General features: G+C 45.8%; 1 protein-coding gene across 4 annotated transcripts in view; it reads left to right on the forward strand.

Annotated features, from left to right (window-relative positions):
• The first annotated feature begins 8,696 nt into the window (after positions 1-8,696).
• Positions 8,697-24,827, forward strand: part of carm1 (coactivator-associated arginine methyltransferase 1) — a 69,055-nt gene continuing 52,924 nt past the window's right edge. For all 4 annotated transcript variants that reach the window (XM_059639871.1, XM_059639872.1, XM_059639873.1 and 1 more), the window contains exon 1: positions 8,697-8,873. In XM_059639871.1, coding sequence (XP_059495854.1) covers positions 8,732-8,873 — 142 coding nt within the window. In that variant the 5' untranslated portion in view covers positions 8,697-8,731. The remainder of the gene's footprint in view (positions 8,874-24,827) is intronic.

Below are 24,827 nucleotides of genomic sequence, written 5' to 3' on the forward strand. Positions count from 1 at the left end.
TCAGAATGCAGCAGGCTCCCTCTTCTCAGTGACAATTGCTGGTCCCTTAGCAGGTGTAGCCTCTTCACCAGGTTGCTGTACACACTGAGTCTGAATGTGGATGGATGAGGTGGACATGTCCCTCATTATCAGGAATCAGGATGTAGATTGTCTCACTGTGTGGAGAAATAAGCTCAGCTGTCATCTGCAGGGTATGGCACCAATTACTTTGCTGAGAGCATTGAAACTCTTTCACTCCTGTTTCTATTTTAGGTCATTCCCACTGAGTCCTGGTTACTGATACTGATGGGATGTTGGTGACTGGAGCTGCCTTCCTAAGAAGATAGATGCAGGAGGGTTAGGGACAATGTACAATACAACAGCAGCAGGCTGCCATGGAAAACTCCCAGTTCAGGGAGTGGTTGCTGCTGCAGTGCCCTTCAGGCCTACTAGGGTCCGACAGGATGAACAGAGCTTTCTGAACATGACTCCATTTCCTGGGGATGGGGAAGGCAAAGTGCCAAAGCAGGCACCAAATATCTTGGAACACTGTGATGGGACTGGTCTAGCTGCTGGACCTGAGAGCTATAGAATCGGGAGGCCATTCTCTCCCAGTGACGGTTAAGATGACAACTCCTTGAACGTTCTCTGTGACTGTCTTCTCCCAGGGAGCAATGGGTGGCCTGTGCAGAATCTGTCCCAAATGCATCAGGACAGTGAGCACCACCATCTCTGTAAGATCACACCAGTTCATTTTACTCCCTTATTAAGAGGTCAGTGCTGCAGTTCAGGCAGTACGATTCAGAAACAAAGCCAGCTGTCTCCAGGTCTAGGGTGCAATTGACTGCTCTCACACGGCACTAAGAAAGTCTTATCAAAGCTACAGGAAGGGGTTCCATGTTCATGTGATCACTGTTACCACTTCCGGGAGGTATGCACCTTGGCAGCTGCCCTGACTCCTACATCTTGTGTTTGGGGGGTTCAGATGCCTTACAAATCTGGTTACTTCGAAACAATGAACACCCATTACAACTATGACTCATGACCCCATTGCAGAAGCTCCATGCCTGATGCAGAATGCAGACAAACTGTTACCTGTGCTTTGACCAGGGCCCTAGTGGAATAGGTGTATGGATTTGAGGGGGCTCCAGTACAGTTTGTTTGGGATATATCCCATCATTTAACATGCTGAGCTCGGCATAATTGGAGCAGGTGACAGGCTGATGTGCTGGATGCTGAGGAGCTGGGAGAATGGAAGCAGGCTTCTAAAGAGGGCATTGGAGAAGAAGATGCTGCATTGGTTGCTAGCCAGACAGCACCTGACCGACACCTGATTCCATAAGATGTAGACAATTGTGGACTGTCAATTAATCTTTGCCAATGAATCAGAAATATGGCTTGTATTGTGGGGGTGAAATTCAACCTTTGTTGCTTTCGTTTGTGTTCCCTGTTGCTTTCTGTAAATAAAAGCCCATGTTTGGCATTGTCCAACTGGACATAGACAAAATGTGGTTCAATAGGGAACTGATGTAGAGGGTGTTTAAAGAAGACATTGTTATGGACACGTAAAGTATGCAGTTTGGTGGTTAAACAGTGACTAGAGTGAGAGGATGAGGATGTAGCTTTGAGAGAGTGTTAATCATGCTGGCCACGTGTCCTGGGCAGAGTGGCTTTGTGGTTGCTATGCCATTACGTTACCAATGGGGGGCAATGGATTGCCAATATTGGGCTGAGTGCACAGCAGCCTTTCAAAGACAGCTCGGGCACAAGGGGTGCTGGTCTTAAATCAGTTACCTTGCAAGTGACAAGTTATTCTAGGAATAGTATGTGGTAAGATGAAGTGGAAATTGGATGCAAGAAATCCCACTGCAGCATGATAGACAGTTAATATGGTAAGTCTGGTAAAGTAGGGTAAGAAAACTCACAAGGCCATCTGGCAAGAACTCTTCCCAAAAAACACAACACATCCAAAACTTAGCCAGAGAAAACCTCCGATTCAGCCCATCAAGTTTTACAGCATGGAATGAGGCCCTTCAGCCCATTGGTGACTGGTGTGGACACAATTTCCTTTCTGCTCTTGTCTCATTTTCCTGCACTTTGTGCTTTATGTGCTATAGAGTTAATCTAAATACTTCTTAAATGTGGTGACGGTTCTGCCTCTTCCCATCCTTTCAGGCAATGACTTCCAGATATCCAGCACATCTGGGTAATGAAGATGTTTCTTGAATCTCCTCAAAACCTCCTGCCCCTTCCTTTAAATCTTTGCCCCCAAGTGATTCACCCTTTTACTACAAAGAAAGCCCTCTGACTCCTGACACTAAGCTAATTTTATATCCAACTGGCCCTGGATTTCACTGGCTCTTATCATCTTAACTAGTGTCCCATGCACCACCCTGTCAAAACCCTCACTAAGGTCCATATAGATACATCACCTGCATTACCCTCAACTACACACCGACTTAATTCCCTGAAAAAAGCAATCAAAATTGTCACACATGATCTCACCTGACAGCCATGACTGATTACAGATGTATTAAGGTGTAGAGCTGGATGAACACAGCAGGCCAAGCAGCATTAGAGGAACAGGAAAGCTTACGTTTCGGTTCTGGATCCTTCTTCAGAAATGACTGACTATGCTTGATTAATTACGTGAAGATTAATTATGTCTGTCAGAATTTCTTCTTTCAAAATTTTCCCTACTAGTTATGACGGACTGACTGGGATGCCTACAGGTCCCTGATTTATCTCTACCACTCTACTTAAATAAAATTATTAGGTGTCCTTCAGTTGCCTGGAACCTCTCTTGTAGCCAGAGAGATTTGAAAATTAATGTCAGATCCCTGTAATCCCATCCCTTCCTTCTCACAGCATCCAGTGATATATCTGTTGTAGGTCTAGGGACTGATCCAATGTTAACCTGTCGCAAATTGTTAATACCTCCTCCCTCCCAACTATAATTTGTTTAAGTATATCACAGTCCTTCTCCTTGACTTTTAGACCTACATCTTCTTTCTGCATAGCGAATATAGATACAAAGTATTCACTTAAAACCCCACCTACTTCTTCCAGCTTCCTATACAGTTTGACACTTTGGTCCCACATACAACAATACAGCACACAACAGGCCCTTCGGCCCTCAATGTTAAGTTTTTAACATTTGGCTTTATATTGTGGATGTAATGTCTGAAAACATTATAAGTGAGTATGCACAGTTACCATTGAAGTGCAACTGTTGGTATCCCCAGCCATATCAAACTAAAATGCAAAGGAGGGCATGAGGAAACACTGTTGGGAAAAGTAAAGGAAAATCCAAGGGCATTTTACAAATGTGCTGGAGGCCAGAGAATACCCAAGAAAAGGGTGAGGGACTTGGGTCTGTTCTCTTTGGAGAGAAGGAGGCTAAGAGGGAATTTAATACAGACCTACAAGATGAGCAGAGGATTAGATAGGGTGGACAGTGAGAGTCTTTTTCCGAGGATGATGATGTCAGCTTGTACGAGGGGGCATAGCTACAAATTGAGGGGTGATAGATTTAAGACAGCTGTCAGAGGCAGGTTCTTTACTCAGAGAGTGGTAGGGCATGGAACGGCCTGCCTGCCAATGTAGTTAACTCAGCCACATTAGGGGCATTTAAACAGTCCTTGGACAAGCATATGGATAATGATGGGATAGTGTAGGGGGAGGGGCTTAGATTAGTTCACAGGTCGGCGCAACATAGAACATAGAACAGTACAGCACAGAACAGGCCCTTCGGCCCTTGATGTTGCACCGACCTGTGAACTAATCTAAGCCCCTCCCCCTACACTACCCCATCAAAGAACCTGCCTCTGACATCTGTCTTAAATCTATCACCCCTCAATTTGTAGCTCTACCCCCTCGTACAAGCTGACGTCATCATCCTCGGAAAAAGACTCTCACTGTCCACCCTATCTAATCCTCTGCTCATCTTGTAGGTCTCTATTAAATTCCCTCTTAGCTTCCTTCTCTCCAAAGAGAACAGACCCAAGTCCCTCAGCCTTTTCTTGGGTATTCTCTGGCCTCCAGCACATTTGTAAAATGCCCTTGGATTTTCCTTTACTTTTCCCAACAGTGTTTCCTCATGCCCTCCTTTGCATTTTAGTTTGATATGGCTGGGGACACCAACAGTTGCACTTCAATGGTAACTGTGCATACTCACTTATAACGTTTTCAGACATTACATCCACAATATAAAGCCAAATGTTAAAAACTTGAAAAAAAACCTCATTTAACTTTTGTTTCTATTCATCTATAAACTCTTTGTTTAGTTTTTTTTTTCATTTTTAGATGCTTGTCAGGTTTTTATTCACGGCTCATTTGAATACTTTTGAAAGAGTTTGCTGCTATCACAGTAATTACAGCCATTCTGTCTAATTTTCTTACAGGCTGTATGGGCCTCCGAGACCCATGTGTGGCAGCGACTTCTGGAACTGAAAGTCAAAATTGTGATTGCAGAACATCAGCGTGGCTGTGCATGCATGCAGCCAGGCCATTTACAGGGAATATTGTGTGGCACTGAAGGTAACGTAGAGATCTATACTTTGAGGTTCTGCTTTTTAATCTGTTACCTAGCTCCCTAAATTCTTGTGGCCAGAACCTTATTCCTCTTTCTACCTACGTATGAACCACAATCTCTCTTTCAGAGTATCCTGTAGCCAATAATATCCATGACCCTGGCCCCTGGGAGATAATTGCATGTCTTCAGCCACAGAAACACCTGTCTGTTCCCCTCACTGCTGAAAGTCCAACCCCCACTATTGTTCTTTCTTTTCCTTTACTCCCTTTGCAACTGGGCTGGAGCTGCAACCCTGCACAGAAACAGTCGCTCTAAGCATTAAGGGGAGTGGCATGATCAGATATTGCAGCATGATGCTCCTAGATGCCTTCCTGTGTTCAAGTTTGGTGTTATAGCTTGATGTCCAGCCAACACTCCCCTGTGGTTAAAACTGAAAAAACTGTGGGTGCTGTAAATCAGGGACAAAAACAGAAGTTATTGGCATAGCTCAGCAGGTCTGGCACCATCTGTGAATTAAAAATCAGAGTTAACGTTTTGGGTCCGGTGACCCTTCCTCAGAACTTTTTTTTAGGACTCTTGTCCAAAAAAATGGGCATGGAGGCAACGATGGCAGAAGAATTCGGCGTCATATTGTGCTCGAAATTCGTTGAGGTGGGGACACAGAGGAAGAAAGAGCCTTTGCTGAGTACAGAATGTTCAGCATCAGAGAGCAGAAGGTTAGGAGGGATGGTGAATACCTTACAGGAGATAGGGCTGGGGGAGGGGAAGGAGTCAGAGGGAAGAGGAGGAGAGGAAGGTTCCTAAGGGCCATGGGTGGCTTTGCCTTGTTGCATCTTGTGGGCCTTGATGCCTGAAAGGAGAAGAAAAGTTTCTTGTTAGCACGATGAATGAGCCAGAGGATGAAGTGGAATTCCACAGTGGTGCAACCCTGAGCCAGTGTACTGTGACGCTGTTGGAGAGAAAGGTAGAGAATGTCTGTGTGACGCCACATGACACTGAGTGTGAATCTCAGGGTTTGGTGAGAGCAGCTGTCCATGGAACACTGAACGTCGCAGAGATACCTGTGATCCTGGGAATATGCAAAACATGAGTGATGTAACTTCAGTTGGAATCTGAGGCAGACACTGGGAAATGTGAGATGGTTGCTGAAATGAGTTTTAGCAAATACCTGGTCAAACACCAGGACTGACAGCGAAATTAACGTCGGTGGGCAAGGAGAAAGATTGGAACAGAAATCCCGTTGGAGAGAGGAGCAAAACTTCTTCAAAGTGGGCATGCCTGGAAGAGGTGGAGTAGTGAGTTAAATACTAAGTAAAAACCGAAAGAAGAGCGGATGCTGTAAATCAGGAACAAAAAAAGAAGTTGCTGGAAAAGCTCAGCAGGTCTGGCAGCATCTGTGAATTAAAAATCAGAGTTAATATTTCGGATAACAAAGTGTGGAGCTGGATGAACACAGCAGGCCAAGCAGCATCTCAGGAGCACAAAAGCTGACGTTTTGGGCCTAGACCCTGCATCAGAGAGGGGGATGGGGAGAGGGTTCTGAAATAAATAGGGAGAGAGGGGGAGGCGGACCGAAGATGGATAGAGGAGAAGATAGGTGGAGAGGAGAGTATAGGTGGGGAGGTGGGGAGGGGATAGGTTAGTCCGGGGAGGACGGACAGGCCAAGGAGACAGGATGAGGTTAGTAGGTGGGAAATGGAGGTGTGGCTTGAGGTGGGAGGAGGGGATGGGTGAGAGGAAGAACAGGTTAAGGAGGTAGGGACGAGCTGGGCTGGTTTTGTGATGCAGTGGGGGGAGGAGGAGATTTTGAAGCTTGTGAAGTCCACATAGATACCATTGGGCTGCAGGGTTCCCAAGCGGAATATGAGTTGCTGTTCCTGCAACTTTCGGGTGGCATCATTGTGGCACTGCAGGAGGCCCATGATGGACATGTCGTCTGAGGGATGGGAGGGGGAGTTAAAATGGTTCGTGACTGGGAGTTGCAGTTGTTTATTACGAACCGATCGGAGGTGTTCTGCAAAGCAAGTCCCCAAGCCTCTGCTTGGTTTCCCCAATGTAGAGACAGCCACACCAGGTACAGTGGATACAATATACCACATTGGCAGATGTGCAGGTGAACATCTGCTTGATATGGAAAGTCATCTTGGGGCCTGGGCTGGGGGTGAGGGAGGAGGTGTGGGGGCAAATGTAGCACTTCCTGCAGTTGCAGGGGAAGGTGCCGGGTGTGGTGGGGTTGGAGGGCAGTGTGGAGCGAACAAGGGAGTCACGGAGAGAGTGGTCTCTCCGGAAAGCAGACAGGGGTGGGGATGGAAAAATGTCTTGGGTGGTGGGGTCGGATTGTAGATGGCATAAGTGTTGGAGGATGATGCGTTGTATCCGGAGGTTGGTGGGGTGGTATGTGAGGACGAGGGGGATTCTCTTAGGGTGGTTATTGCGGGGGTGTGGTGTGAGGGATGTGTTGCGGGAAATGCAGGAGACATGGTCAAGAGCATTCTCAACCACTGCGGGGGGAAAGTTGCGGTCCTTGAAGAACTTGGACATCTGGGATGTGCGGGAGTGGAATGCCTTATCGTGGGAGCAGAAGCGGCAGAGGCGGAGGAATTGGGAATAGGGGATAGAATTTTTGCAGGAGGGTGGGTGGGAGGAGGTGTATTCTAGGTAGCTGTGGGAGTCGGTGGGCTTGAAATGGACATCAGTTACAAGCTGGTTGCCTGAGATGGAGACTGAGAGATCCAGGAAGGTGAGGGATGTGCTGGAGATGGCCCAGGTGAACTTGAGGTTGGGGTGGAAGGTGTTGGTGAAGTGGATGAACTGTTCGAGCTCCTCTGGGGAGCAAGAGGCGGCGCCGATACAGTCATCAATGTAACGGAGGAAGAGGTGGGTTTTGGGGCCTGTGTAGGTGCTGAAGAGGGACTGTTCCACGTGACCTACAAAGAGGCAGGCATAGCTGGGGCCCATGTGGGTGCCCATGGCCACCTCCTAAGTCTGTAGGAAGTGGGAGGAATCGAAAGAGAAGTTGTTGAGGGTGAGGACGAGTTCAGCTAGGCGGATGAGGGTGTCGGTGGAGGGGAACTGGTCAGGCCTACAGGACCGGTGACCCTCTTCCTCTCCTGTGATTTAATCAAATATCATGGCATGATGCTCCTGGGCTCCGTCCTGTGATCAAATCCGCTATTACAGTGTGATGGACACAGCAAACCAGACAGCATCTGGACGAAAGAAGTCAACGTCTCGGGTATCGCTGAAGTTTCCTGGCTCCCTCCTGTGATCAAATTTGGTATTACGGCTTGGAGCTCCCGGGATCCCTCCGGTGGTTTAATCCGATTTTCGCAGAAAGTAAAAAACTGCCGATGCTGGATTAAGTCTTAAATGAGGGATAGCAACCGAAACGTCGACTTTGCTGTTCCTCTGACGCTGCCTGACCCGCTGTGTTTCTCCAGATCCACACCGCGTGGACTTTATCCAGTCTTCGGGCATGTGGTTCCCGGTCTCCCTCCTGTGGTCCAATCTGGTATTACAGATGGGTGTTCCCGGTCTCCCTCCTGTGGTCCAATCTGGTATTACAGATGGGTGTTCCCGGCCTCCCTCCTGTGGTCCAATCTGGTATTACGGCTGGGTGTTCCCGGTCTCCCTCCTATGGTCCAATCTGGTATTACGGCTGGATGTTCCCGGCCTCCCTCCTATAGTCCAATCTGGTATTACGGCTGGGTGTTCCCGGTCTCCCTCCTGTGGTCCAATCTGGTATTACGGCTGGGTGTTCCCGGTCTCCCCCCTGTGGTCCAATCTGGTATTACGGCTGGGTGTTCCCGGTCTCCCTCCTGTGGTCCAATCTGGTATTACGGCTGGGTGTTCCCGGTCTCCCTCCTGTGGTCCACTCTGGTATTACGGCTGGATGTTCCCGGTCTCCCTCCTGTGGTCTGACGCGCTTTTTCCGCGTGATGCTTTTGCGCCCCCTATGGTTTGACTCGATATTACAACACGACGGCCGTTCCGTTTAGAAACGAGCGCCCTCTGGTGGTCTAATCCGGGTATCACTGCCTCTCGGGCTCCCCCGTGTGGTGTAAAGCGGTATTGGGCACGCGTATTGCCCGCTCGCCGCCGCGGCTCCTGGTTAAAAAGGTAGTGCGGGGGTGGGAGGTGCCGGGGTGCGCGCTCCCTGAGCCGGTCAGTGGGTGTCGCGCGCGTGCGCGTGCTGCACTTGGGGCTTTTTAATATAAAATGGCCACCACGGTGTTCCCGGGCGTGCGGCTGGTGTCGATCGGGGACCAGAATGGGGAGATCCAACGGCGCTCCGACCAACAGCCGCTCAAACTGGAGATTAAAACCACCCAGGACAACGCTTACATCAGCCTGTACAGCAGTGAGTGGGGGAGAGCCCGGGGATCGGGGCCTGTCGGGGGGGGGAAGGGGGAGAGCCCGGGGATCGGGGCCTGTCGTGGGGGGGGAAGGGGGAGAGCCCGGGGATCGGGGCCTGTCGGGGGGGGGGAAGGGGGAGAGCCCGGGGATCGGGGCCTGTCGGGGGGGGGGGAAGGGGGAGAGCCCGGGGATCGGGGCCTGTCGGGGGGGGGAAGGGGGAGAGCCCGGGGATCGGGGCCTGTCGGGGGGGGAAAGGGGGAGAGCCCGGGGATCGGGGCCTGTCGGGGGGGGAAAGGGGGAGAGCCCGGGGATCGGGGCCTGTCGGGGAGGAAAGGGGGAGAGCCCGGGGATCGGGGCCTGTCGGGGGGGAAAGGGGAGAGCCCGGGGATCGGGGCCTGTCGGGGGGGAAAGGGGGAGAGTCTGGGGATCGGGGCCTGTCGGGGGGAAGTGGAGGGGAAGCCTGGGGATCGGGGCCTGTCGGGGGGAGGTGGAGGGGAAGCCTGGGGATCGGGGCTTGTCGGGGGGAGGTGGAGGGGAAGCCGGGGGATCGGGGCCTGTGGGGTGGGGGGGGGGGGAGAGCCGGGGGATCGGGGCCTGTGGGGTGGGGGGGGGGGGAGAGCCGGGGGATCGGGGCCTGTGGGGTGGGGGGGGGGGGGAGAGCCGGGGGATCGGGGCCTGTGGGGTGGGGGGGGGGGGAGAGCCGGGGGATCGGGGCCTGTGGGGTGGGGGGGGGGGGGAGAGCCGGGGGATCGGGGCCTGTGGGGTGGGGGGGGGGAGAGAGCCGGGGGATCGGGGCCTGTGGGGTGGGGGGGGGGAGAGAGCCGGGGGATCGGGGCCTGTGGGGTGGGGGGGGGGAGAGAGCCGGGGGATCGGGGCCTGTGGGGTGGGGGGGGGGGAGAGAGCCGGGGGATCGGGGCCTGTGGGGTGGGGGGGGGGAGAGCCGGGGGATCGGGGCCTGTGGGGTGGGGGGAAATCATTCAGTTTCATAAACCCCCACCGTAGGGAAGACCGAGGCCTCGGGCCTAGTGGCCCCTTCCCAGCCTCGGCCTCCTGCCGCTGGGATCCAGGGTTCTTTAAACCTGACCGTCTGGGCATTAAAATAAAAAAAAACCCGAGGGAAATTCCCATTTCTCTTCTTCCTCCTGAATTTTTAAATCCATCTCTCTCCATAAAACAGACCCAATCCGTGCCGCCGTTGCTGTTAAACCGGTTTTTTTTTCTGGGATTACAAAATAATGTGAAAGATTCCTCTTTCCATGTGGCCGTTGCTGAGTATTTTTCTAGCATTTTCTATTTCTTTATTTCCCTGTGAGTAGCCTTCCTCACTGTCTCACACACTGCCTTGGCGTGTCTATCGTGATCATCATCTGCCATTTAACTATTTCATGGTTTCCCTCCTGCACGTTGCAGTGCCTTTTTCTGAGTGATCTTTGTAACTGAGGCTCCTCTTTTTGCCTTGTTCTGTTTCTCCTGAAAAACAAGTCGTCTTCAGTGTTTTTGTTCATATCTTTAAATACCTGAACATCTCCCAGTTTTTGTCAGAATCTCCAAACTGCCCTGTTATTTATTGCAAAACTTTAAAGGTTTGTAATAACCTATCAAATTGGGTTATTTTCTCAGTATTTAAATGAGTTGCTACAATCTGTACTTGTGGATGTTGAAAACATTAACATAATCCAGTAGATTGTCGTATTGTATCTGCACTGTATGAACACTACAACTAGACAGAGTTTGGTGACACTAAACAGGAACGCTGTTGGGAGTGGTGGACTTGAATAATTTAAAAAGTTACCCACTTTAAGGTAGCATCCTGTTGTTTATCCTGTGTGGTACTGCTTTCATGTTAAGTCTTTGCAGCACTGACTATTTGAAAAATCATGGAATCCTGATGCTATCCACTTCCAGTGATACTTTGTGACTTACTGAGCATGATTCAAAAATATTTAAATCTCTAAAAAGTTACTTCCTTCCACAGTTGAATAATCAGACCGTTATTGGAGCTATAGCTCCAAGCCTGATGTTGATTGTGCAACCTGGGTTACCTTTTAAAGTTGACTTTGGTTTGGTGTGCTTTGACATTACCTAGAGCTAACAAATATAAACTGAACCAATCTTTTCTCTCTGTCTGCAATTAAACAGTAAAAAAACACTTATGTACAGTAAAGTTGGCTGATTTTGAGATACTCGTGGCTCTCACACTTGATAGCTTCTTGCCTAAACAACCCTCAGGTAGAGCAAACACATGTATTACTTGTTGAGTGCATCATCTTGTATGGGAAACTGTCCATCATTCTCACCCTTTCTAACACCCTCCTAGTTTCTCAGTACCTGACATTTGAAATGGATTAATTAACTTTGACTGTTTCTACCTCCTACATTCCTGTACTTTTTCTTCAGATTTGTGTACATCCCATTCCGATTATTCCACTGTGCTTGTAGCTTGCCTGAAATTCCTGCCTTTGTTTTTGCTTCTCTTGCCCAAAATGAAGCTCTGATCAATTTGACAAATCAATTACTCCCAACCTTTCCTCCTTTTTTTGCTTTGCTTTGTCTAATTTCAAATCCGTCTAGCACTGTTTTGCCTGCATTGCAGGTGACATGTAATGCAAACCGCGAGCTTGCGCAATGTGTGTCTCTGTTTGAGAGAGTGAGGGAGAACCAAACCTTGGTAATTGATCTATAGGAAAGCCCATCAAACGGTCTGCACTGCACTTCTGTCAGGTTCCTGATCCCAGTGTATTTTGAAATTATGTTTGGGTGCTTTGCCAAGGAAAGGCAAGGTATTCATTTTGCATTGAATTTGGAAGAGTGAGTCCTTTCTTAGTTTTTAAGCTAGAAAAAGGAGGTTGCATTTTTTTTGACACCCTGACGTAGGACATACTTTAAGCCAATTTAAAATAGTCAGTCACTGGTCAAGTATAGGATTTGCAGCAAGGTCCTACCGACAACGATAAGATCGTGATTTTTCACTTGTATAATGCTGGCTGGGGAGAACTCCAATGCTCCTTAATGTCGGAAGCAAAGATCTGTTACCACCATCCGAGGGAACAGGTGGGTCCTCAGTTCAACATCTCAGCTGTAAGACAGCGATCTGTACATGGAAGGCACTCCTTCAGCAGTATTGTGAGAGTGTCAGCCCATAGTTTTATGCTCAACTTCCTCAAATGTGAATCAAAGCTGCAATTTGCTGATTTAGACTTGAGAGAGTTATCATCCTGATGAAGCCTAGAACTTGAGATCACGTTGAACCTAGCATGTCGTCGTCCATTTCTGTTCTTGAGGTGAGACTACTTGTGTTCTGCTACTGAGTGAGGTAGCTAGAAGTCTTGTGGGAGAGTTTCTTCAACTATTTTAGCCTTCAGCAGCTATGACCATTCTCTCAAAGTCTTGCAATATGTACAGTTACACCTCTTAACTCGTGCATAGGGTTCAACTGCATGCATTAGTTATTACCTACCAGCCAAGCATTTTTTTTGTCAACTTGGCACTCACTACTACATTGTGGACCCAAATGTTGGCTGGCAAAATATTCATGATCACTTTATTGTGTTGGATGGCTGCAAGCTACAGAATCCATATATCACAAGTTGGTTTCTATCACTAGGGATGAAGTTTGCACCTTCTGCTTGCGTACACTTGAGCACCTGCTATATAATTCAGATCTGCATATTCCTCACACGTTAGATACTGTCATTAAGCTGGTTGTGGAGAAACCTTTCTTTAAAGTAGATAGAAATAGCCACCACTTTTATTTTCTGATCTTGTACAAAGCTTAACTCTATATTACTGTGGCAGGTGTTAGTTATGGTTCTGCACCAGTGAAAGGAAGTAGGTTTTGGGATTTGCGTGCAGTGCACATTCCTCACAAAGTGACATGATCTATATATGACCCAACTGTCTTCAGAATCTTGTATAAGAGCACAGTTGATGCTTGTGGTAATCAGATGGGCTTCATTACTCCTTCATGTAATCAGATGCTTTTTTTTGAGAGTAGGTTGTTACTTATAAGGAATATATTTTTGTGATAGGTTTGTAACCTGTACATCAGCCGGCAAGTGAGATCCCACTTATTTTTCTTTACTCACTTGAATGTTCCTCATTCTTGACTAGCTATTCCTCTTGAACATTTGGCTGAGGATCTGCAGTCTTCAAGAGAACAAACCAGATCACTTTGAAGTAAATCACTCCCTTTTCAGCAGTGATTGGCCCTTCTTGGAACAACTGTAGAAGCAACTGCTGTGTATCTATCCATATTGTACAGCTTTGGGACTGCTAGGTATTTGCATAGAGTGATAATTCTGTTTTTCTCCCCCATGGCTTAAAGCATTTTAACAAAAGTAATGAACAGACAATGTTTCACCTGACATCTTGTGCATTCTAGAATAAATTGTACTACTCACCCAAGTATGATGGTGGATGCCTAGCAATGATGGTGTCAGAGAAGAGGCTCACTGATGATGTTACCTAGAATGATGACGAAACGTCTAAAAACTAACCTTCCAGCGAGCAAACTCCCATCCACAGGAGTGTTCTGGTAACAGTTTAAGAAGTACTAAACCTGGGTATTCGGCCCAGCAAGTCCACACGTGTGTTTACACTTCCCTTGAGTTTCTGTACTCAGAAGGAGTTATTTGTAGTTGATTTTCTTGTCTCTTATTGCTGCCTGTCTCCATGCAGTTTGTTCTTTGAGCATGCAGAAGTGGAGGATTGTGTTAGCGTCTTGGAATAAAACATTGGCAATCAGTTTTGAGACTGTTCTACCTTCTTCACAATTGACAGGCATTTGTTTGAATCAAGCAGCAAGAAACTGTCTTCCCTGTGTCCCACTGGTGATGCTCTTGTTGCCTCTTCTTGAGATCGGGGGCAAATTGTAGTTGAAGAGAAAGTTGTACTATGTTAAGTCAGTTTGCAGTCAGAAATAATTTATTTGAAAAAGATACTGCAATTGTACAATCTTGCCAATTGAGGGAAGCATGTTAGACCATAAGATATAGGAACAGAATTGGGCCGCTCAGCCCATCAAATCTGCTTTGCCATTTGATTATTCAATATGTTTGTCACCCATTTCTCTTGAGAATGGAAAACATTATCTTGCCTTCTCCCCATCATCCTTGATCCATTACTAATCAGGAACCTATCTATCCCTGACTTAAATACACTCAGTGGCTTGGCCTCCACAGCCCTCTGCAGCAATGAATTCCACAGATTCACTACCATCTGGCTGAAGAAATTCCTCCTCATCTCCGTTCTAACGGCCCCCACTGCCTCCATTCTTCTAAATTCCATTGAGTCCTCAACCGCTCCTCATTTGACCAGCCCTTCACCCCTGGGATTTTTGTAAACCTCCTCTGGATCCCTTCAACACCAGCACATCTTTCCTCGGGCATAGGCCCCAATAGTGCTCACAACATTTCAAATGTGGTCTGACCAGAGCCTTATACAGCTTCACCAGTACATCTGTTTTTGTTCTCTAGCCTCTTGAAATGAATGCCAACACTGCATTTGCCTTCCTAACCACCAGCTGAACCTGGTGTTAACCTTAAGAGAATCATGAATGAGTACTCCCAAGTCCATTTCCATTTCAGATTTCTTTACAGCCTCGTTTAGAAAGTAGTCTGTCTCTTTTCTTCCTATCAAAATGTGTAGCCTTGCACTTTACCACATTGTATTACATTGTCTCTTTGCCCACTTAATTTCTAAGTCTTTCTACAGCGTCCCCGCTTCCTCAACACTACTTGTCCCTCCACCTATCTTTGTGTCGTCTGCAAACTTAGCTATCCTTGCCAGCTTTGTTGCTGGGAAGTCCCTGCTCCAAGCGGAGGAAATGGAAGGATCTCTGAGTAGACATGTTAATGGTTTAGCGTATTTGTGGTAGAGCAGTGTGTATTCCAATGTGCACTCAAACCCTGGAAGGGTTCTTAAGCTCACCTGTGATGCTCCCAGAGTGGAACAATCCTGGAGCATTACAGAGTGCTGACCCTGACTTGTTCTCTCCATTGCCCTGAGGTTGAGAGGGATTCAACAAACACATCCTATCTTAATGTCATTGCTTGGTTGGGTGACCTCCTAGAAATGTGAGTGGACTACACCAAGTAACATTATAGTTTGGTTTAGAAAATCGCCATTCACCAATTTGTAAGGAGTATGATGAGGACTCTCCTGACTTTGGGTAAGTGGGCAAGTCAGTATGTGGGAATTGTTGTATTCTCTCCGTCTTTGTGACTCAGTCTGACTGCAGTATTGTAGGCACTCTTCCCAATGAGCAACAGATGGTGGTTAGTTTGTACTGACTGAATCACTGGTTTTCCTCTTGTTTTTAACTGACTGTGCTGGGCTTCAAAGATTGAACAGGCTTGGGATCTTTTCTCTAGGAAAGAGTGAGAGAGACCTGTTTTGAGGTTTTTTTTGAGGATTTTTGTTGGGTTTGATAGCTTTGGGTTCTTCACATCTATCCTAAGGGCTATAAATGCAGCCAAAAGTGAATGCTGATGAACCTTCCATTTCAGCTTTCTCCTGAGGTCTCCAGCACCTCAGATGCCACTTTTTAGCCACTCTCTATGTGCTATCAAGAAGTGGTGGACAACATGATGCGTCCTGACAGCATTTTGACAATAGTGCTGTGGACTTGTGCACCAGAACTAGCTGCACCCTAGCAAGCAACTACTACAATCTAGTATAGTTACAACACAGTCATCTACCTAACACTGGAAAATTACCCAGATGTATCCTATCCATGAAAAGAAGACAAATCCAGCCCAGCCAATTACTGCCCTATGAGTCTTCTGAATCATCACCAAAGGGGGAAGTTGTGGATAGTACTCTGGAGTGGCACTACTACAGTAGTAAAATGCTCAGTTTGTGTTCTGTTGGGGCCACTCCTGTCCTGATCTCACTGCAGCTTTTGTCCAAAGTCATGGACAAAAGAGCTGATTTTCAGAAGTGAGGTAAGAGCGACTGCCCTTGAAATCAAGGCAGCATTTGACTTGCTAGGGCTTCTTGATGCCATATTAAAACTCGTGTCAGCGGGAATCGAGGAGGGTTAAATCTCTGCTGGTTGGAGTCATATGTGGCACAAAGGAAGATTGATCATTTCGGTTCTCTGATATCTCTGTGTGAGTTCCTCGGGCTTGTGTCCTGGCTCCGTCTATTTTTAGTTGCTTCATCAATGATCTTCCCTCTATCATAAGGGCAGAAGTGGTGATGTTTGCCGATGATTGCACAGTATACAGCACCACTCACAAGTCTCACTTACTGAAGCAGTCTGTGTCTATATGCAGCATGATCTGGACAATATTCATGCTTGTAGTGGAAGATGACATGTAATATTCAAACCAGGCAAATGTCAGACAATGATCATCTTAAAAAAGAGAAACCCATCTATTCCCCCTTTGACATTCAGTGGCATTACAATCACCAAACCCAGCCAGTATCAATATTATGGTGGATACCGTTGACCAGAAACTGAATTGGACTATCCAAATGCAAACATTGTGGTTACTAGAGCAGATCAGAGGCAAGAAATTCTGCGGTGAGTAACTTGTCTTCAGATTTCTCAATACCTGTCCATTGTTTGAGGAACAAGACAGGTGTGTGATGGAATATTCTCCACTGCCTGGTGAAAGCAGCCTACAAGGTGCACTGCATAATTCACCAAGCCTCCATCAAAAACACATTCCAAACCTGACTATGTAGAAGGACAAGGGCAACAGATGCATAGGAGTGTTACCATTTGCCGTTTTTCCCCTCCAAGTGGCTGACCATCAGGGAATATATTGCTGTTCCCTTGCTGTCACAGAGACAATCCTAGAACTCCCTTCCCAAAAGCACTGATGTTCCTACACCACAAGGACTACAGTGATTAAAGAATGCAGCTTTCCTCCATCACCACCTCCAGACAATTTGGGATGAGTGGTAGGGCTGGCCTAGTCAGTGATACTCATCCTGAGAATGAATTTTTTAAAAAATCAACAGTGATTTCCGTGGCAATTTTTTTGTTTTGAAAAGTGTGTGAAGTTTTCTACCACAGCGACTAGTTGAAGTGATTAGTGAAGGTTATAGAGTAATTCCTGCAGCACAGAACGGGCCCTTTGGTGCAAATCATCCATGCCAGCCAGACATCCCAATCTACCCCAGTGCCATTTGCCCATATTCTTCTAAACCCTTCCTGTTCCTATACCCATCCAGATGCTTTTTTAAAATGTTATTTGTACTTGTGCCCATTGCTTCCTCTGGCAGCTTGTTCTATTTTTGCACCACCCTCTGAAAAATTTACCTCCCTGGGTCCTTTACAAATCTTTCCCCTCTTCCCTTAAACCGTGTACTTCATCTCTGGATTCCCCCCTGGAAAAGACTTTGGCTAAATCACCCTATCTGTGCTATTTATGATTTCTAAACATCTATAAAGTCAACCCGCGTTCTCTGCTCCAGGAAAACTAACCCTAGCTTACTCAGCCTCTCATAGGCAGAACAGACCATGCCAAACATTAATCCCAAACTCAACTAGTTTCACCTGCCTGCTTCAGGCCCATTTTCTTCTAAACTTTTCCTATTCATGGTAGTATCTTTTAAACATTGTAATTGTATCTGCATCCACCACTTCCTCAGGAAGTCCATTCTACATGCCAACCCACCCTCTGTTTAAACAAAAATTTGCCTCATATCATCTTTAAATCTCTCACCTTACAATCGAGCCCTCTAGTCTTGAAATTCCCCATCTATACTCTCCCTCTAGCTCAAACCCTCCAGTCCTGGCAACATTCTTGTAGATCTTTCTTGCACCCTTTCAAGTTTAACATTTTCTATTCTATAGAAGGGCGACCAGAATTGTACGCAGTATTCCAAAAGGGGCTTCACCAATGTCCGATAAAGCCGCAACGTGTGTGCCAAACACTGCCTTCACCATCCTGCCTACCTGTGACTCCATTTTCAAGGAACTATGCATCCCTAGGTCTCTTTGTTAGACAGTGCTCCCCAGGGCCCTACCATTAACCAAAAGTCCTGCTGTTGTTTGCCTTAACAAAATGCAACCTGTAACATTTATCTAAATTAAAACTCCATCTGCATTTCCTCGGCCCATTGGCCTCTTTGATCAAGGTCCTGTTGTACTCTGAGAACTTTCTTCACTATCCACTACACCAACTAATCTGGTATCATGTGCAAACTTACTAGTCATATCTCCTGTATTCACATACAAATCACTTGTATAAATGCTGCAAAACAGCAGACCCAGTACTGATCCTTGTGGTAAACAGCTGGTCACCAGGCCTTAGTCTGAAAAACCCTCCACCTCCGCCCTCTGTCTCCTACCTTCAAGCTAATTTTGTGTCCAATTGGCTAGATCCCCCTGAATCCCATGCCGTCTATCTAGTCTACCATGCAGAACCTTGTTGAAATCCATGTAAACAAAGTCTACTGCCCTGCTTTGATCAGTGGTCCTTGTTACCACTTCAAAATCCTCCAATCAAGTTAGCGAAACCTGATTTCTCATGCACAAGGCCATGCTGAATATCCTTAATCAGTCCTTGCCTTTTCAGATGCGTGTAAATCCTGCCCCTCTGAATCTCCTCCAAAACCTAGCCACCCTTGACATAAGGCTCACCTGTTTATAATTCCCTGGCTTTCCCTTACAGCCATCAATAGGGGCACCAACGTTAGCTAGCTTCCAGTCTTTCAGCACCTCACCTGTGGCTATCGATGATGCAAGGGCCCAGCAATCACTTCCCTTGCCTCCCACAAAGGTCTGGGAAAAACTTGATCAGGTCGTGGGGTTTTATTGCCTTTGTGTTTTAAGGTGTTTAGAACCACCACCTTTATGTAATATGAACTCTTCAGGCCATCGCTTTTTAATTCCCCAAGTTAATTAGCTTTTTGTTTTGAGCAGTTATATCTAAGAGAGTTTGATAAAGTCAAGGCGGAAGGAGGAGTATTGATTGAGTATGGGAAACGTTCCTGACTTTAACCATGGCACAAACCTGTTCGGCTATTCTGTAAATACGTCGGGCAGCCAAACATGTTGTTCTCGCTCACTGGAAGCTCTGTATATGTAATTCTCACTCTGTACTTAGGGTATCTGCTCTCCTAGAGATATTTACATTTACTGGATGCTGATTGCATACATTCACAATAATATTAACCTATAATTAATAGTTATTTGGTTTGGTGATGGTGTTAGTGAGCAGACTTTCTTACTACAGAGTTGTCACAACCAAGGCCCATCTTGTCTTCACCCAATGCCTATAGTCATGCAGGCACAAGATTCCATGCTTACTGTTCTTCTACTGAGTTGCTGGTTCCCAAACTGAGGTTAGGTAAATCTGCATACACCGAGAAAATAAAGCCATCTTTATTTGGCATAACAAGGTGTAGAGCTGGATGAACACAGCATGCCAAACAGCATCAGAGGAGCTGGAAAGCTGATGTTTCAGGTCCAGACCCTACTTCGGAAATGGGGACAGGGAAGGGGATTCTGAAATAAATAGAGGGGGACAGAGGCGATAATGGTAGATGGATAAAGGACCTGAGGGTTGCAGTGGGAGAGAGAGCCAGTGAGGTCTTTCCAGAGGGAGGAGGGTAAGTTCTTCAAGGTAGGCATCCTTAGAAGGGTCGAGACCCGAAACGCCAACTTTCCTGCTCCTCTGCTGTTTGGCCTGCTATGTTCATCCAGCTCTACACCTTGTTATCTCAGATTCTTCAGCATCGGCAGTTCCTACCATCTCTGAATCATCTTTATTCAGCGATTGGAACTTGGTTATTTTCTTATCTTAATTACCCAAGCCCCTGGGGCTTTTACCAGCTGCTTGTTATTGTGTTGACATTGTAAGTGTTCTCTCTGTCTTCATACTAAAGCTGAAGAGCATATCACATTGTATTGCTTGTTGGAGCTTGCCATGTGAAAATTGACTGTTGCATTATCACTGTGATTACATGTCAAGTGAGCATTTTGTGGCCTTCTGTGGCCACGAAGGAGCTATATAAATGCATGTCACTTTTTTTCATATACTTAGCAATTCAGTTCTTCTTAATCTTGTGCATGTGCTCTCCAAAGGCACTTCACATTTGTGTGACTATTTGAATTTGACACCACTTCACTTGAGAAGATTGGTGGGGGAGGTTGCAGTTGACCCAAGTTTGGATTAGTGGTCTAGACTCTAGGGAGAATCTTTTAAGGGGTGATAGAGATGGAGATGTTCAGGACGGAATTTCAGAGCTCGAGGTCTCAATTGCTGAAGATGTTGTCGCCAACTATGATTAAAATAAGGGATGCTCACAAGAACGCAGCTGAATACATGTCACCTGGGTTGGTGGTGATCACAGATAAGGTGGGTACAGCCCATGGACAGATTTGATAAAGAGGACAGTAACTTCTAAAATGAAGGCATTGACATACACTGGCTCTCAGTTAAACAATGAACATGGAAACAAGGGGCTTTGGTGCAAGTTAGGACGCAGGCAGCAGATCATCTGCAGGTGACTGAGAGTGCATTGAACTAGTCAGATCTAGAGGTAACCAAGATGTGCAGCATGAGAGATGAGCTGAGAGAAGAATAAAGGCAGACAATTCCTTTTTGGAGGTAGGAATAGGCAGGTATTGAGAGAGTGCACGTGTGAGATTTGAAACTGAGTTGAGATGCTGCTTGGCCTGCTGTGTTCATCCAGCCTCACATTTTATTATCTTGGAATTTCCAGCATCTGCAGTTCCCATTATCAGGGAACTTACCTGCTTGTTTCAACCTTTAGAACTGACCCTGTGGAAAGGCTTGAGAATTCCACATGCAAGTTGTTGCAATATTGCAGGCTGGTCTCTGCAAACTGGGTGAGGATTGAGGTGTGTTTATGCTTTGCCTGGTGAGTGTTTTCTTAAAGAAGAAATGCAGGTGATAGAGTATCATGTGAATGAAATGAACAGTTTAGCCAATGCCACCGTGGGACCCATCAGAGGAGAGGGTGCAGAACTTTGGACACCGCATCTTGTAAGATTCTGAAACATCTCCAGTATATTCTACATCTACAACCTGTAATTCGCTTGGTGGAAATGCAAATCATCTTTTAAAGAAGCTTTGTCTCGATGCTTTTTGCCCAGAGTGCTTTTGCATAGCTTCTGCTGAGAGTCATGGAATACTTTGTTCCACTCTACTTCAGTTGAACAGCACTTGAATGAGAAGCCAGAACTAAAAGTTAGTGTTGGATAAAACTCTTGTGACAATAGTAAGCACTGGCAGTAGTGGTAACTGGTGGATTACAATTGTTTGCTTGCTGTCATATCATTTTATTTTTTTAAAAAATCTTAATATTCAGTCTGCTGTTGTAGCCTCTTTCCTGCTAAAGTTTCACTTTATTGTTGCTTTGTTGTACACTGCGTGGAAAGTCGCCCAGGCACTTGCTTTAAAACATCTTTCTTGACTTTTCTGTTAATAACAGATGCTGTTAAGTGAAAGATCAGTGTAAATAATTTCTGTTTCACTGCTCTAGCATTTTGAATCTGGGAAAATGGTTGCTTGCTCACTCCAGCTCAAGAATCAAACCACACTGCGCTCTCTTCATTCTGATATGCATACTCTGTTTTTGTATGAAGCTGCTTTCCAGGCGCACATCTGTTCACTTGAGGCTTTTTTGCCGATCCCAGGTTTCAAAGATCATTAATTATGTCACAGTGATTGCCACCCATCTATTCAAAAGCTAGCATTTCTCAAATTGCACAATGGTGACTGTGGGAGGGACGTTCTGCAATTTTAGGATCTTCTCATTAAGATGCAGTCTTTATTACCTTGAAAAATTGTGCATACTGGGAACCTCACTTTAGAACTAATCACAAGAGGACTTAAAGCCTAAGTGGAGAATTGACAGTGACCATTTTAAAATAAGTTGTGAAGCTTCCTGCTCTATTTAAATGCATAAATGGTGAGGTGTGAAAAATGTTACCGCAAAGCTTTCCTGACGCCTCTAATGCAATGAATAAGCCTTTTCTTCCATTCATCATCCCAACCCCACCCCCAAGCTCTGAAGTTAGTTGGGGTCTTGGTTGTGAGGCAGCTGTATCTCCTCCATTATTTTCCTTTTATTGTTCTTCAGAGAATGTAGTTTCCTTCCACATCTGTTCGTCTTTATTCAAAGAGACCTGCAGAATTGGTCTGACGGGCTGCTTAACCTGAATTCGCATTTAATGCCTGCTGAGCAGTGAGCTGCAAAAGAAAATGAGAGGCTGTGGGGGTAGTGATATAGGCAGGAACTCTGTTTGCAGACGCCAATAGTTTCTTTAAATGTAATGGGAGGCAGCAGGAGGCAAATCATCCGTCTTTTAATCCAGGAGAACAGTTATGCAGCCCAGAAATCATCATCTTCTCCCAGCCAATATGGTGTGGCAGAGATGCAGTAATGATGCCCTGGTATTTTACACTGAGCATCTGTGCATCTTACAAGACTTGTAGCCAACAACACAACAGTTTGTTGTATGTTTTCTGTGTGGAGTTGCACTTTGATCAATTTGTCTGCTAAGCCAGCTAGCTCATTACATGGTGCAGGAGTCTCTGTAATCTGGACCAGCATTTGACACTTAATGAAGCCGCATAAATCTCACTGATGGCTAGAAGCTAATGTGGAGAGAAGGATGGAAATCACTAGAAGCAGGGGATGGAATGAGGTTTTCCAGTCTGCAGTACACCCTGATTTATTGTCAATGCGGTGACAATAGGTTTTGCTTTGTGTCTACAAAAAGTGGATAAAGCAGGAACACCTGATGCAGAGTCTTTAATAGATGGTCAGTATGGTAATTGATTAATGCTCTCAGGCAATTGTTGGTATCCTGTACTTTGACATTTATATCCAGGGAGAATTTTTCCAGTATTCAGTATTTTTAAACTTTGAGTGATTTAAGACTTGTGCCTTACTTTTATAAAAAAAAATTTCTTTCGAGGGGTATCATTAGCAAAGCTACCATTTGTTGACCATCTCTTAAAATGCCTTGAATGAGGTGTGGCCTGTTTGGCCATTTGTGAGGGCCATTAAGTTCAGTTCACTTTTCCTCTGGATTTGGAATCACATGTAGGCCAGACCGAGGTAAGGATGGCAGATTTCCTTCCCTAAATTACTGAATCAGAGGTTTGACAACAGATTATCATTTGTGCAGGCCATTACTGAGACAGATTTTGTTGATAAAACAGGATTTGAACCTGTGTCCACAGAGCATTTGCCAGGGTCTCTGGATTATTAGAGACGTTACCACCACATGGCTGAGTCCTTTTTGATTTTACTGTCCTTCTCCTTTTTTAATCTAATTTGCAGCAGCTGATGCTGGCCTATCTGAAGTCTTGGTTTCTTGCAATAGAGAATGCACGTGACAGTAGATCAGACTACCAAGAAGCAAAGGCGAGAGCTAGTTTGTGTTAATAAGGGCATATTTTAGGAGGGGAAAAGAGTGTGAACCCAAATCCAAATGCCTCATGGGTATTCAAACATTTACCAGAGGGTATGGCTACTATTGTGATTACATACTGGTCTAATCATAGAATCTGTAGAGTGTGGAAGCAGGCCATTTGGCCCATTAAATTGCCGACTCTCCAAAGAGTAACCTTCCTTTCCCATAGCCCATCTACCTAGCCTACACACCCCATTGATGTGGGCAACTTAACACGGCCAGTCCACCTAACCTGAACATCTCTGAACTGTAGCAAGAAACCAGAGCACCTGGAGAAACCCACGCAGACATGGGGCAAATATGCAAGCTCCATACAGATGGTTGCCCAAGGTTGGAATTGAATCCAGGTCCCTGGTGCTATGAGGCAGCAGTGCTAACCACTGAGCCCACTAAGCTGCCCTAACGTGCCTCAAACAACAGGAAGAATTATTCAGCCTCTCTAGCTTCTACCATCAGATTGTAGCTGTTATGTATTTCAAGTCTGTTTAGGGGTTTTTGGCAGCCACAGGCACTCCTGCTTGTACTGTTTCTAAAATTGTGGGCAGTTAAAACGAATACTCTTCAGTCTTGAAATGGCTAAGCACTTGGGAATTGCCGGAGAATAAATTTTGCAATCACCAAATGGCTGATTTTAAACCTGAAAATGTTGTATTTCTATATGAATTACATGATATTAAAAAAAATCTGACTTTGTCTACAGATTCCACTGAAATCATAATGCACCAACCTTTTCATGACTGTTTAGCATATGGATCTCTCCTAACTGCTGCTGCTCACCTCCTTAATTTGCACAAAATTAGCGTAATAGTGGGACATTTTGTATTAATGAGTAGACACGTGTTATTCACAAAGCAAGACTTTTTCAAGAACTGAGGATCCAAAAAAGTTTAGCCAAGTGGAGAAAGTTCAGAACGATTTACCAGGATATTGCTGGCTAAGGAAGGTTTGAGTTATAAAGAAAGGCTGGATAGTTTGGGACTTTCCTCACTGGAACATAAGAGGTTGAGAGGTGACCTTATAGAGATTTTTATAAAGTCTTGAGGGGTATAGAGAGTTAATGGTAGTTGTCTTTTCCCTAGTATGGAGGATTGCAAGACTAGGGGACACTTCTTAAGGTGAGAGAAGAGAGATAAAAAATTTTGCTCCTTATGCCTATTTTAATTTATACGAAGGTGGTTTGTGTGTGGCATGAATTTCATGAGAAATAGTTTAAAATGCTCAAAAGACATTTGGCTAAGTAGATGAAAAGGAAAGATTTGGAGGGATATGGGCCAAATGCAAGCAGGTGGGACGAGTTTAGTTTGAGATTATGATCAGCATGGCCTAGTTGGAACGAAGGGCCAGTTTCTGCTGTAGACTGTGACTCTACAAGTCTCAGTTGTGACGTAAAGTGGTGATCCTGACTCTGTATGATGCACCCTTGCCCTCTAAGCTTAAATATGTAGGCTAGTACCCCCAGTATAGAACTGGGAAAATGCTGCCATGAGGGAGTTGTTCCATTTTGGAAGCAGTGTTAAGGCAAGACATTGTCTGCATTCCCAATCATAT

Source organism: Stegostoma tigrinum, chromosome 35 (assembly GCF_030684315.1).
Source record: "Stegostoma tigrinum isolate sSteTig4 chromosome 35, sSteTig4.hap1, whole genome shotgun sequence".
Taxonomy (NCBI): domain Eukaryota; kingdom Metazoa; phylum Chordata; class Chondrichthyes; order Orectolobiformes; family Stegostomatidae; genus Stegostoma; species Stegostoma tigrinum.